The sequence below is a fragment of the Sorex araneus genome, chromosome 5, assembly GCF_027595985.1.
Source record: "Sorex araneus isolate mSorAra2 chromosome 5, mSorAra2.pri, whole genome shotgun sequence".
In the NCBI taxonomy this organism is placed as follows: domain Eukaryota; kingdom Metazoa; phylum Chordata; class Mammalia; order Eulipotyphla; family Soricidae; genus Sorex; species Sorex araneus.
The window spans coordinates 210,652,688-210,667,125 of record NC_073306.1 but is presented as its reverse complement, the minus strand read 5'-3'; the positions used below and the strand labels follow the sequence as shown (position 1 = coordinate 210,667,125).

The 14,438-nt window shown below is 41.9% G+C and overlaps 2 protein-coding genes across 5 annotated transcripts in view; one reads left to right on the top strand and one right to left on the bottom strand.

Annotated features, from left to right (window-relative positions):
- Positions 1-12,064, top strand: part of LOC129404804 (multimerin-1-like) — a 53,461-nt gene extending 41,397 nt beyond the window's left edge. Inside the window, exons 7-9 of the mRNA XM_055137486.1 lie at positions 454-460; positions 10,263-10,402; positions 11,643-12,064. Of these exons, the coding sequence (XP_054993461.1) occupies positions 454-460; positions 10,263-10,402; positions 11,643-12,064 (569 nt within the window). The remainder of the gene's footprint in view (positions 1-453; positions 461-10,262; positions 10,403-11,642) is intronic.
- Positions 1-14,438, bottom strand: part of LOC129404806 (protein MAL2-like) — a 112,565-nt gene that overhangs the window by 18,032 nt on the left and 80,095 nt on the right. For 2 of the 4 annotated variants that reach the window (XR_008630127.1, XR_008630132.1), the window contains one exon: positions 11,801-11,897. The exons of 1 other annotated variant lie outside the window; for it this stretch is intronic. The gene's annotated coding sequence lies outside the window, so the exon portion shown is untranslated. Of the gene's footprint in view, positions 1-2,425; positions 2,866-11,800; positions 11,898-14,438 lie in introns of those variants that run through there. One more of the 4 variants, XR_008630131.1, reaches the window with a different exon arrangement.

Here is a 14,438-nt window from a genome sequence, read left to right as displayed (position 1 = left end):
CTACATCATTTTCTTGTCCACTTTGGTGTACCCCTAGTGGAATTTCAGTCCTCTGGAATTTGGCGGTATCTGAGAGCTTTAGGACCTGTAGATCCGGGATGCCTCTGCAGAGGTTCTGGGTGAAACCGTGAAGCTAGGCCATAGGCCATTGGTGTGGAGGCAGCAGTGGCATGTGGGCACAAATGCCAGCAGGTGGAGAAAGAGCCCACCTCCCTCCCTAAGGGCACCGCGGAGTTTTCAGCCAGGCTGACATCTTCTCGGAGATTTAAGTCATGAGTCAGAAGAGCAGGGCTGGTGGATGTCACACATTTTATTTTCAATATTTCTACAATTGAATAAGCCATAGCCATATTTAATCACTGAACTGAAATGCCTCTTGGCTGCTTACATTTTTATTTATTTTGTCAAAAAAGTTTTTATTGGAAGAAAAAGTTTAGAATGATGTGAGGAGAGAGAAATAGTGAAAGATAAGTACTCGAGAGAGAACGTGGGCTTGTCCAGAGGGGAAAGCTGACTCTCTATGCTTTTAAGACCATGCATTTTTCCTCCACATTAATCTAACTCCGGAGGAATAATATTTCCACATAAGACAAATCAGTTAAATTTATGGATTTCCAAGAGAAAGTAGGTTTGTCGATACCAGATATTCTTGTACTAATATTTTAAAGGAAACACAATGGAGTTTTCCTCGCACTATTTTAATCCGTGGTGTTCCTGTGGTCAGTGAAAATTAGTTTCAGTTAAACTCCACAGCATGTGCGCTCAAACACCAACTCAACCCTACCATGTCATATTTTTATCTTAAACAACAACAAAAAACCCCAAACCTGAATGTATGTAGTAAGCTTAAAACTTAAATTGTTTCAAAATTAACTGAAACAAAAGTTTTAATAGGACATTAGACGTACTAAGCTTTTGAGGTACAAAGAATTCATATCAGGAGCTCGTGATTGCACTTAGGTATTTATATAGCAATGGAATCGACATTGCAGTTAATATGCTAATAACTCAGTTTTGATGATTCATTTCAATGATGCCTTATACAAACATGTTCTTTTCCTTTATAGAGCATAAGTGGAATTTTATAGCCAACCTACAAACATGAATAATTAAAAGTTTTAAAACCTTTTTCTCATTTAGATAACCAATAGCAATGTCAGGTTAATAAAGATCATTGGCTTAGTTTCACGTACGGAGAAAGATATTCTTGATAGAAAAGACCAAGAATAAATGTTGGGGTCCCTTGAGGCAGGCATATTTAAGTGATACATCAGGGGGCTGACGTCTAATGATCCTCACTGAATAGCTGAACAGCAGTATCTCTAAATTCTAGACAAGGCAGTCAAACAAGTAGATTTGACTAGTTTTGCTACTGTTAGAAAAAGTGACTAGCAAAATAAACCACTTCCCTTGCTAGCTCATGTTATCTGAGTGTTGAAACACGTTGACAAGCTTGCTAACTTTGATTATTTCATGTGACCTATAATTTCTGTTGTATTAGAAATACTGTAATAACCTTGATCTTCACATAGGAAATATAGAAGTTGGTATCTCTTAATACTTATGATTAACCAATCTTACACTCAAACATACATTTTGAGTGTGAATTATAGATCTACATCATTTTATACATTAATATATTCATATTAAAGCTGTTATGACTTGTAGAATAACTGAATTAGTACCACAACAGCCATTAAAACATTGTTTTTATAAATGAATCCTAACTTTGATAATTTCTTTGACTCAAATAACACATACTCTAACATATTGTTTTTACATCCTGTGGGGTTACTAGGGCTCAAAAATAATCCAAAAAGGAAAATTGCTCTTTAAAGACATGGTGTATTCACTGCACACAGTTTTCCGAAGCAGGTGCATATGCATTGCCTTGAGACTCTTTCTCAGGATTCTGTGTATTGTTTGCAATCTCTGGGAGATTCACAATGCATGTGCTTCCCAGTTATGTCACTTGGGCTTTGGGATTGGACTGGAGAGGTATCACAGTGGGTAGGGCATATGCCTTGCACTCGGCCATCCCCAGGTTCGATTTCTTTGCCCCTCTTGGAAAGTCAGGCAAGCTACCCGTGGCGTATTCGATATGCCAAAAACAGTAACGAGTCTCACAATGGAGACGTTAGTGGTGCCCGCTCAAGCAAATTGATGAACCACGGGATGACAGTACTACTGCACCCTGGGCACTGTCCAAACTATACCCTAAGTGTTAGTGCATTTCACAATACCTTCTGGAGCAGCTATCGTTGTTCTTATTTTTAAGGAGATGTGCTAAAGTCACCTTCCTAAAATCCTGCGTTAGTGTGTGACGGAGTCTGCCCCGGGTCTGCGGCCAGCCTGCCCTGCCTGGCCCCTCTCCTCCCGACTGCTGGCACCTCTCTTCAGAGCCACGCAGCAGGCTCCTTTCGGAGTCGGGTCACTTTGAAACCTGTCACGTGGCTTGATGCTCTCAACGTTTCCTTTGCCAAGAGTCTAAACACTGTCACCTGCTTCTGCCCTGACGATGAGGCGTAAAGGCGACTCTCTTCAACTGCGCTACTCTGTGTTGCTATTCAGTCGGCAGTTGCCATCGGAGCACCATCAGTAATTCAGTCTCTTCTTTAAGCTGAGCGGCAGAAGTGCGGGGCGCTGAGGCCGGGCCCTCCTCCTCTTCCCAGGCCTTCTCTGGTCATCCTGCCAGTGAAGGTTGCTCTGAGACGCCCTCTCCGAAGTTGCTGTTCTGGTTCAATTGCCAATAATTGATTTGTGTGGAAACAGTATTCCAGGAGCCACCAAGAGAGTGTATTTCTCCTTGGAAGATTTCCTTTGTGCTGCAGTTGGCAGCCTGACGTCATGAAGTGTCTCAGCATCCTACGGAAAATATGACTCCGACGGTGAAACAAATATATTTGAATTATTTTCCCAAGAGTTGCCAAATTTCTTGAACCCTTCTTAATGAATCAATGTTGTTCATAATTATCCCATGAACTGTATCTCTTAAGAAGATAAGCCAGGGCCCCGAGAGATAACCCAGGAGGGGAGGCCTTGCCTGGCACCCAGTCGGCAGCTGCTCAATCCTCGCACCCTGAGTGATCCCCAGACACCACCAGGAGCGGTTCCTGAGCACTGACCCAGGAGCAAACCCTGACAAAGAGAAAAAAAAAAGAAGAAAAATCATGTTTTTTTTTTCTTTTTGGGTCACACCCAGAGATGCTCAGGGGTTTCTCCCGGCTCTGCACTCAGGAATTACCCCTGGCGGTGCTCAGGGGACCATACGGGATGCTGGGACTCTAACCCGGGTTGGCCGCGTGCAAGGCAAACGCCCTCCCCGCTGTGCTGTCGCTCCAGCCCCAGATAAATCAGGCATTCTTAAAAGATATTTGTAAATAAAGGATGCAACTCTTACAAATATCACTGATGTGAATAGAGCAATTTTTAAAAGGAAGAGAAAGTATGTTTGGTGCTTTACTGTTTTCTATCACTTTCTTAAAAATCTGATCATTTTTTGCCTCTCTACAGAGGTGACAGTGATGACCAGTGTCACTGAATTTGGGGTCAGAAGGCCAAGGTTCAGTCCTTCCTGGCAGTGCACTCGTTAGGAGTCATCTCTTATTTATTTATTCATTTATTTTTGTCTTGGGATTAGACTCAGCAGTGCCCAGGGATTACTCCTGTCTCTGTGCTCACGGGTCACTCCTCTCAGTGCTCCAGAGACCAAATGTGTGAACGGTGATTGAATCTGGAGTGCTCGTTTGTCGGCCAGCACCTTATCCCCATACTATCTCCCTAGCCTAGAGACACTTACTTTTTACTAAATTCTACTGACAGAAGCAGGACAACATGCCTATGTTGCAAACGTATTTCAAATATCACTGTCACTTTCACTGTCATCCCATTGCTCATCAATTTGCTCGAATGGGCACCAGTAACATCTCCGTTGTGACACTCGTTGTTACTCATTGTTTTGGCATACCGAATGCGCCATGGGCAGCTTGCCAGGCTCTGCAGTGAGGGCAGGATGCTCTCGGTAGCTTGCCTGGCTCTCCGAGAGGGGTGGAGGAATCGAACCCGGGTCAGCCATGTACAAAGCGAATGCCCTACCCTCTGTGCTATCACACCAGTCCATTTCAAATATCAAATATATAATATGCATGTATTTTGATTTTTAAGTTAACGATTACCTTGTGTTGCAATTTACTTAATCATATGTAGTGTCTATATTTTCTCAAAAATTTAACTTAATACTTGCCACATAATTATTTCCATGAAACAAGGAAACCTTCGCTTTATTGAGTGTTTTTATAATCATGTTCTTTTTAATTTAATTTTTTGGGGAGAAGAGGTTGGCCTACACCCAGCTGTACTTGGGGTTTATTCCTAGCTCTTCACTCAGAGATTTTTTTTAAATTATTTATTTATTTATTTATTTATTTATCTATTTATTTGCTTTTTGGGTCACTCCCCGAGATGTTCAGGGGTTATTCTTGGCTCAGGAATCACTCCTGGTGGTGCTCGGGCAACCATATGGAATGCCGGATTTTGAACCCAGGTGGTCCACGTGAAAGACAAATGCCCTTCCCGCTGGAGGACAGCTCAGGCCCAGGGATTATTCATAACGGAGCTCGAGGACCATTTGTGTAGCTGGAGATCAAACCCAGGCAGGCTGTGTGTGGCCCGACCATATGTTTTATCTTTCTATTTTGTTGATCTGGTCTGTTACGTTAACTACCTTCCGCTTGTTGATCCAACATTCATATTCCTGAGATGACTATATTTGGTCCCAATAAGTTGTTCACTGTCGTGTTGCTAAGTTTCTATTTGCCAAGACTTTAAGAATTTCTTGTTCATGGAGATATTGGTCTGTGATTTTCTTTCGTGGCGTACTTTCCTAGTTTGATGACTAAAGTGGTAATGGTCTCCTCGAATTGTTAGGGAATGTTCTTGCTTTGAGTATTTTGGGGGTGAACTTTTGCAGGACAGCACTCTTCTATGAAAGTTTTGTAGAATTCCCTGCTACAGCCATCTGGTGCTGGGTTTCTGCTTATTGGTAAATCCTTTATTTTTCCATCTTGAATCAGTAGCACAGCGGGTAGGGCCTTTGCCTTGCATACAGCCGATGCAGGTTCGATTCCTCTGTCCCTCTCGGGAAGCCCGGCAAGCTACTGAGAGTATCCCACCCACATGGCAGAGCCTGGCAAGCTACCCATGGTGTATTTGATATGCCCAAAAGAGTAACAAGCCTTACAATGGAGTCATTACTAGTGCCCGCTCGAGCGAATTGATGAACAACGGGAGGATAGTGCTACAGTGCTACAGTGGGTTTTGTAGAAAAGGGTTTTATTAGCTGGGAGTCTTTTAATCTTTCAGAACTGTGGATATTTGAGGCTAGAGGTGAGCCTCACATCTCATGTGGCCCCTGACCACTGCCAGGACTGATTCATGAGCACAGAGCCAGGAATAAGCCCTGAGCACTGCTGGGTGCGCACTCCCCCACCCCCAAAAGTATTATGAATCTGACATTCAATTTTCTTCTATCCTTTAGGGTTTCTACTGAAAAATGTTTTGATAGCTTGACTGAGTTCCTTTGTATGTTATTTCTTTTATTAGGACCTTTTAACATGACTTTAAATTTCTAAATAAATTACTTTTTATGATTTAATTATAATGTGTCTTGGTATAGATCTTTTTGCATTTAGTAACTTTGGTGTTCTGTCAGTTTCCTGGACAATGGATAGTTCTTTCCTTCCATTTCCAAAGTTCTCAGCTATTATTTTCTTGAGTAGGAATTCTCTTTCCCTTTCTCTCTTTTCACCTGATGGTATACCCATTTTTCTAATAATTACCTTTTCTAATACTGTCTGATAGTTCCTTTAGTGTTTTCACTTTTCTTAAACCCTATTTTCCTCTCCTCTTCCATTTGAATCATTACTAGAATTTTAACTTGAATTTCAGTTGTTCTCGCCTCTGTAAGGTCTTTTGTGCTATGCTCAGTAACTCCTGGATCTGCAACTCAGGAATTACTCCTGTCAGTGCTCCGGGAAACTATGGGATGCTGGTGATTGAACCCAGGTCAGGTGCATCCAGACACCTTAGTGCTGTCTCTGTAGCCCCAGGTGCCTTAACATTTTTAATTAGGTTGTTAATTACAAAAATATAAACTATGCAGAAGGGGACGTGAAAAAGTAGATTGATACTAATTAAATAACCACATATGGTTTGAAGTCATAAATCAGGACCAATCATTATTTGTACATCTATTCTTGGATACTACTTCATACTGATTCATTAAGTATTTTTATTAATGACACATAAAGCATAAATTTGCAAATGGCAGCAAAACTGAAAGGGATGATTGAAACATTCTATATAAATAAAAGAAAGAAGACTTTCTATAGACAGATAATAAGTCAGATCCAATCATATAAATGGAGAATTAAGTAAGACCCCCTTCCCACTGATAACTGAGGATAAAAATAAAATGTAAATGTTACGGGAATAGTAGGAAAAGATTCTCCTTCTGTAGAATCAGAGAAATGATAAAACCAATCTGAGAAACATATTTCCTAGGAAAGATCTCATAAATAATTCAGTGTGCCCCCGGTTCTAGCATGCAGTTGATGCTTTCTTAATAAAGCATTTCAATTAAAGCTATTCTATGAATTTATCATTGTGCAAGACTGTTAGGATATGAAATAAGATAAAGTACGGGATAAAGAATTCACATTTCTGTGAATAATAGAGAGCAATTTCTATGAGTCATTTGGAGATTTTAAATTTAGCAAGTAATAGCTAGTTTTCATAATAATAACAACAGCTAGTGGAAGGGTTTAATAGTGTATCACATGATTGAGAAACTACGTTAAATAAATGTGGGCCATTCTGTATATTTCTTAAAAGATATTCCATGCCCATAGCATTTTTCATGTGCATATTAATGTGGAAAATATATTATGCAATGTTTCAGAGATTGCATATTGAAATGTCTAAATACGTAAGTAAAGTATTTTTTCTACCTTTTTTTAAATCATGCAAGTATGCAGTTCCTCCACTTTTATGTAACTTTGATTTAAAAAATATAAAGTATGATGAATGTTAAATACTTGTAGATCTCATTTTTGTTGTTGTTGTTATTTTGGGTCACACCCATTGTAGATCTCGTTTTGTTGTTGTTATTGTTGTTATTTTGGGTCACACCCGGCGATGCTCAGGGGTTTTTCCTGGCTCTCCACTCATTACTCCTGGCAGTGTTCAGGAGACCATATGGGATATTGGGGATGGAACCCGGGTCAGCGGCATGCATGGTAAATGCCTTACATACTGCATTATGGATTTTGTTTCTTGGTAAGAAAAGTCGAACACTAAATTTCAACATCCATCTCAACTTGAAAATCGAATCACAAGCTAAACTACTATCCGTGGGTAGTTTTCATCATACTCATACTGTAAAGTCTTCTAAATGAGTTTATTCTGTGTTTAAAAGCGACCCGGAACCAGTTCTGTGCACAACAAATGTTTGGGGACTGTATCTCACCCTTTAGCTGTGGTCTGAGATTCCCCAGTGGGAAGATACTGTGATTCATTTAACAAGTACTCTTCCACAGTCCACAATCTTGCACCAATTAAAAGCATGTGGAAAAGCATGTGTGCTGTTGTAACTGCCCCGTTGTAGGTATAGGGGAGGGGGGTCTCTCGGCAATGCTCAGGGGCTGCTCTTGACTCAGTCCTCGAGGACCATACGTGGTGCCAGGGGATAGAACTGGGGCTAGTTGCACTTCTTAAAGCAAGTCCCTTCCGCACCTCTGCTGACTCTCTGGCCCATCAAGCTTTTCAAGACTTATCTGAGCATATACAAGCATGCAGTATGCCGGGAAACTTTCATGTCTCAAGGGAAATAAACACGGTTATTCTGGGGTTGGAGCGATTGCACATCGGGGAGGGAGTTTGCCAACCTGAGTTTGATTCCCAGCATCCCGTAGGGTCCTCCGAGCACCGCCAGGAGTCATTCCTGAGTGCAGAGGCAGGAGTCACCCCTGAGCATCGCCGAAAAAGCAGAAAAAGAAAAAGTAGTTGTTCTATTTATGTGATATATGTGATTGAATTGTTCTATTTTTAAAATTCTAACTTTGATTTAAGATTACACATTTTATCTCATTTTACAACTTTATGCTGTCACCAGCTATAAAAATGTTCTATTTGACAATTTATTATTCTTTACTTAGTAGTGAGATTGGCTGTCTTAAAAAATTTAGTGTACTTTTTTCTGTTTTCATTTAATGATTTGCTAACTTGTGTCATTTGCCTTTTTTAAATAAATCACTTATTTGGGGTGTTTTTAAAGCTTTCCGCATTTTGACTATTAATAAACTGATAGTTTCTCATACTAATAGCTTCTCTTAATATAGCTTATATTTGAACTTTGGCAGTGGTGCTTTATTTCAAGGGAATTTTAATTCTTAGATGTCAAGCATCAGAATTATTCTCAAATTTTATTTTGCTATGCTTTAAAAGAGCTCAAAATAATAAAGAACGCAAAGATTGTCTGTTTATTTAATTGTCATATAACCATATCTTTTTATTTAGTATTTTATGGCTATGGAATATGTGCTTTGTTGAATATTCAATGATCTTGGCACCATGCATTGAACAGGTATTTTATTCCCCAGTGCTTTTGGTTTGTTTGGGGGACACATTTTACTCCTGGTTCAGTGCTCAGGGATCTCTCCTGGAGGTCTTAGGGGATCACCCGGGGTGCCAGGGATCAAACCTGGGTCAGGCCCAAGTCTTAGCCACTGTAGGCCCTCTCCAGCCCCAGGCTTTGATTTGATTTTGTTCTATTTTATTGTACTGGAGCCATAGCACAGCGAGTAGGGTGTTCGCCTTGCACGCGACCGACTTGGGTTCGATTCCTCCGCCCCTCTCGGAGAGCCCGGCAAGCTACTTAGAGTATCCCGCCCGCACAGCAGAGCCTGGCAAGCTTCCTGTGCTGTATTCGATATGCCCAAAATAGTAATAACAAGTCTCACAACGGAGACGTTACCGGTGCCCGCTCGAGCAAATCGATGAGCAACGGGGTGACAGTGACAGTGGTTCTGAGATCAGCCCCAGAGAGAAGTAAGCAACTTGGCTTATCTACCGCGAAACCACCTCCCTGACCCACTCTAGGTACTTTGCTCTGCGTCTAAAATTTTATTTTAGGGGTTGGGGTGGTAGATACAAGTGAAACTGGTTCCATCCCCATCACTGCATATGGTCCTTTGAGATCACCCTCAAGGCGTGAGCCCTGAGCACAGAATCAAGAGTTGCCCCTGAGCACTCCTGGCTGTGACTCACACCCCAAATATTTGCTATTATTTTTTAGAGTTTAGAGCATGGTGACAGTAGTGTTGACCAGCTGTTGCTTTGTGATTTGGGTGTAAAAAGGTACTGCACCTTCACCAACGCCAAAGACCTGTCAGCACTGTCCTGCCTCACCTCTGGTCACTTTCCCTCCTCCCCTCACCCCTGTGTCAGCTCTGGTCAGCCTTCCCTCCTCCCCTCACCACTGCCACAGCTCTGGTCAGCCTTCCCTCCTCCCCTCACCCCTGCCTCACCTCTAGTCAGCCTTCCCTCCTCCCCACAACCCTGCCACACCTCTGGTCAGCCTTCCCTCCGCCTCTCATCCTTGCCTCACCTCTAGTCAGCCATCCCTCCTCCCCACACCCCTGCTTCGCCTCTGGTCAGCCTTCCCTCCTCCCCTCACCACTGCCTCACCTCTAGTCAGCCTTCCCTTGTCAACACAACCCTGCCACACCTCTGGTCAGCCTTCCCTCCTCCTCTCATCCTTGCCTCACCTCTAGTCAGCCTTCCCTCCCCCCCACCCCCTGCCTCACCTCTGGTCAGCCTTCCCTCCTCCCCACACCCCTGCCACACCTCTGGTCTGCCTTCCCTCCTCCCCACACTCCTGCCTCACCTCTAGTCAGCCTCCCCTCCTCCCCTCACCCCTGCTTCCTCTGCCCATTGCTCCCTAACCTTGGGTTCATGCTCGAAGCCCAGGAGTCTATCACCACTGAGTACTGTTTTTCTCTGGCTTCGCGTCTCTGTAGCTCTGCGGAAAGAGCCCGTTGGTGCTCGAGCCCGACTGGTGCTCAGTGACGTTGGCGGGCACCCGAGTTCGGGGTCCGTTCTGATCTTCCTTCCACTGTGCTGTGTCCCTCCTCCTCCTCCTGCGAGAGCCCCCAGGACCGTCCCCTGACGCTCTCCCCTCTCTCCCCTCCAGCGCCGGCCGACAGTCCCGACTGCAGCGGGTCCCCGTGTCGGAACGGAGGCACGTGCGTGGACGGCAGGAGCAGCTTCACCTGCGCGTGCCGACACCCCTTCACGGGCGCGCGCTGCTCGGTGCGCCTGGGCCAGGAGGACGCGCCCGCGCCAGGTGGGACCCGCGCGCCTCGCGCCCCGCGTGCGCACAAGGAGCTCTGGGGAGAGTCGGGAATTAGCATGTCGGCTTCATGACACATGAGTGCTGACTCTGCCCGGGCCGGGCTCGTCTCGCTCCTGAACTCAGTACATCTCAGGCCTCCCCCCGGTGGACCGTTGGCGGCACACCTGCTTTACCTGCCGGGGGCTCTCTCTTGGGCCTGGACGTGTCCTTGTTTGAGAATAAACAGGTGCACAAGTTCTCACATTTTTCATGATAGTGTTATAGAGGAAGCTTATTGTCTAGTCTCCATCCCCTACCTTTGGGGCGCACCGTAAGGAAAAACACACAGACACACAACTTGACAAACGCTTCTCCAACAAGTCAATGCAGTTTGATTCCTATTAGATGTGCTTATTTAATAAGTGCTTAGTTGTATGTTTTCCATGAAGGTTGATCTTATAGTACAATATTCTCAGATGTACTGATGAGAAGAAGATACCTGTTGCTGATTATTGACTTCATAATTTGCTAAAGATACTAATTTTTCATAATGCATTGTTTTTAAATAGCTTTCATAATTTTATAAGATACTCGAGATTTACTTCTAGAAATAACCTAATTTTTATAAAATAAAACATGTGCAGTATTTTAACAGTCTGTCGTTAATGACAAAAAGAAATTTCCAGTGGGGCATTTCTTAATAAATATGCTACCTAGTGAAGAGTAATTTTTAGTTTACTTTAAAGTCATCTTTTGTAAATAAGTTGGCATTAGTTACATCGAAAATTGTTTTTGTTTACTTTCCCATAGTGCATGTACATTTATTTTCCAATTTGGTCTCTTGCAAGGTTTGACAATGCTGGAAAGATTGTTTCTACATCATGTCAACTTTAATTCCTGCAAGGGCCCTTAACGCAGTCTGGCATACCATAATAATCACAAGAGCACTTTAAATTTCTTCATCTCTGGAGATCAAAGCAACTTACAAATTAATCTTTGATGATTAGCTATGAAGGAGGCACCAAGTGCTATTAATATCCTAGCCAGATTTTAATGGAACAATGGAGGTTCTCAGAAGCTCAGACATTGCGGTAACTGAGCGAGCCCCAAAGACAGACACACTGCCCTGTTCAGGTGATGAAAAAAACATTGCATTTTTACGAATTCTTTATATAAAAAAGTGATAAGCATATGAGAAAATATTTAATGAGTTAAAGACAAGAAAATTAACTGCATTTTCCTTTTCTAACAGATTTTTCCAAAGGATCTTACAGATACGCGCCCATGGTGGCGTTTTTTGCATCTCACACGTATGGAATGACGACTCCTGGTCCGATCCTGTTTAATAACTTAGATGTCAATTATGGAGCTTCCTACACCCCGAGAACTGGAAAATTCAGAGTTCCTTACCTTGGGGTGTATGTTTTTAAGTACACCATTGAGTCGTTCAGCGCTCACGTCTCTGGGTTCCTCGTGGTTGATGGAGTAGACAAGCTCACATTTGAGTCTGAAAATATTAACAGTGACACGCACTGTGATCGGGTTTTGACTGGAGATGCCTTGTTAGAATTAAATTACGGGCAGGAAGTGTGGCTGAGACTTGTGAAAGGAACAATTCCAGCCAAATTCCCCCCTGTTACTACATTCAGTGGTTATTTGTTATATCGTACATAAATTACTACGAAAGATAAATTACGCTTTTGCTTATAAGCAGACAGCATTTTTATTCATCTTTGCATGCACATCTGCTCTCTTATTTTTCTAAACGAGCTGAGAACCAATTTTTTACATCTGAATAAGACTATAAATTTCATTAAATTATTTGAAATCTTTTAGAGAGCTTGAATAAGAAGAAATTCCCTATTCTAAAACTGGAACAGACAGCAAGGTGCATTTGTTAGGATAATCCTTCCTATTTTTGTTTATTTCATCCTGTTAATTCAATATAAAGTAATACTATTTTATAATCACACAATGTTGGAAGTTTTCAATAATATTTCCAATGAAACAATATCTTCTTTACACCCTGTGTATATAAATGTATTTCACAAATTCAAATAAATTACTCAAAGGACAGAAAATATTTTAAATTATTATTTTTGAGGTAAAATTAGTTTACAAGAATATAAAGGTTCCTAGGTTTAAGAAGTGCAATGTGAGGCTGGGGCAATAGTACGGTGGGTATAGTATTTGCCTTGTACGCAGTTGATCTAATTTCAATCACAGGTGTCACTTTTGGTCCCCTGAGCACTGCCAGGAGTGATCCGTGAACCCTGAGAGTAGGGCCAAGGGTAAGCCCTAAGCATCATTGGGTATGGTGCGAAACAAAAGCCAGAAATTAGAAAAAGAAAAAGAAAAGAAGAAGTACTTTGTTATCATACCACCAAAGTGCCGATAACTCTACACCATAGTCCGGAAAGTTCTGCCGTCACTCCTGTCACACCATCTGCATCCTGTATAGGTAAGCTCAGTTCTATCGTCAGAGCCTACAACGTGTTTTCACTGGAGACAGTGTATTCTCTTGCTTTGCTTCTTTGTATCTACCTATGAGTGAGACCATCGTGAATTTGTTTTTCTCCTTCTGACTTGTAGCTAGATCTCCTCCATTTCATTTTGTATTGGAAGAAATTAAAGGCTTCATCCTTTCATATAGCTGAGTATTACTGCATTCATTGTTCACATAAAACACATTTTTATATACTAATCTGTTATTGTGCACTTGAGTTCTTTCAAAATTTTGAGTAGTATAAATAGAACTTCAATAAACAGAGGTGTTCTGATTTCTTTAAAATTAGTGTGTTTATGTTCTGGTGGAAGATAACTACGAGTGGAATTGGTGCATATCGTGGTAGTTTATCTTTACTTTTTTGTGAAATGTGCATACTGTTGTCCTTAGCGGCTGAGTCAGTTTACATTCCCAGCAATAAATGGGTGTTCCTGTTTCTCCACATCCCCATGTTGTTTCTGGTCTTCATGACCCGTTATTCTCAACGATCTAAGGGGTCATCTCTTTGTGACTTTGCTTGCATTTCCTTACCAATAAGTCACATCAGTATTGTTTTTCATGTGCCTATTGGCACTCTATATGTCTTCTCTGGAGAAGTGTCCATTTAATATTCATTTTTGTTTCTCTGTCCTTATTTTTTTGTCCTCAAGTTCTATCTTGCCTGTCATGTAATGATTGGGCTTCATCGGCCTATTTTTGTTTGAAGCTTCTTTTCTTAATTTGTTTTGCTTTGTTTGGTGGCTCTACCTGCAATGTTCCAGGCTTATTTCTGACTCTGCACTCAGGAGCCATTCCTGGTAAGACTTGGAAGACTGTAGCATTGTAGCACTGTCCAGTTGTTCATGATTTGCTCAAGTGAGCACCACCAGTAATGTCTCCATTGTGAGACTTGTTACTGTTTTTGGCATATCAAATATGCTACAGGGAGCTTGCCAGGCTCTGTCCTGTGGGTGGGATACTCTTGGTAGCTTACAGGGATCTCCAAGAAGGATGAGAAATTGAACCACGGGTCAGCGAGTGCAAGGCAAACGTCCTACCTGCTGTGCTATTGCTCCAGTCCCTTGGAAGATTATATAGGGTAAATATATAAACCTGGGATCAAACCTACACTGGCTATATGGAAGCAAAATCCCTACCCACTACACTATCTCCAGCCTGAGATTCACAGTTTCTAATAGTAAAAAACTAGGCACTAGTCCAATGTTCTATGATTGAGAATTGTCCAAATACAATATATACGTGTGTATGTGTATGTGTGTGTGAGTGTGTACAAACACAACAGAGGACTGGCAAGCAATAAAAATGAATAACACACTGCATCATATGTGTCTCATAAAAATTAAGTAGAAGAATAATTAAGGTAACAGGTGAATGAGCCTCGACCACTCTTACAGGGAACTGGGGAGCCTTTCTCACACAGACCTGACATAAGATTGTCTGAGTTTTAAGTATACCTCATGATGGTTTGAAATGCTGTGAAATGATTACCACAATAATTTCTTTAAAAAATTTTTTTTTATTGAGTTACCATGTAGAAAGTTA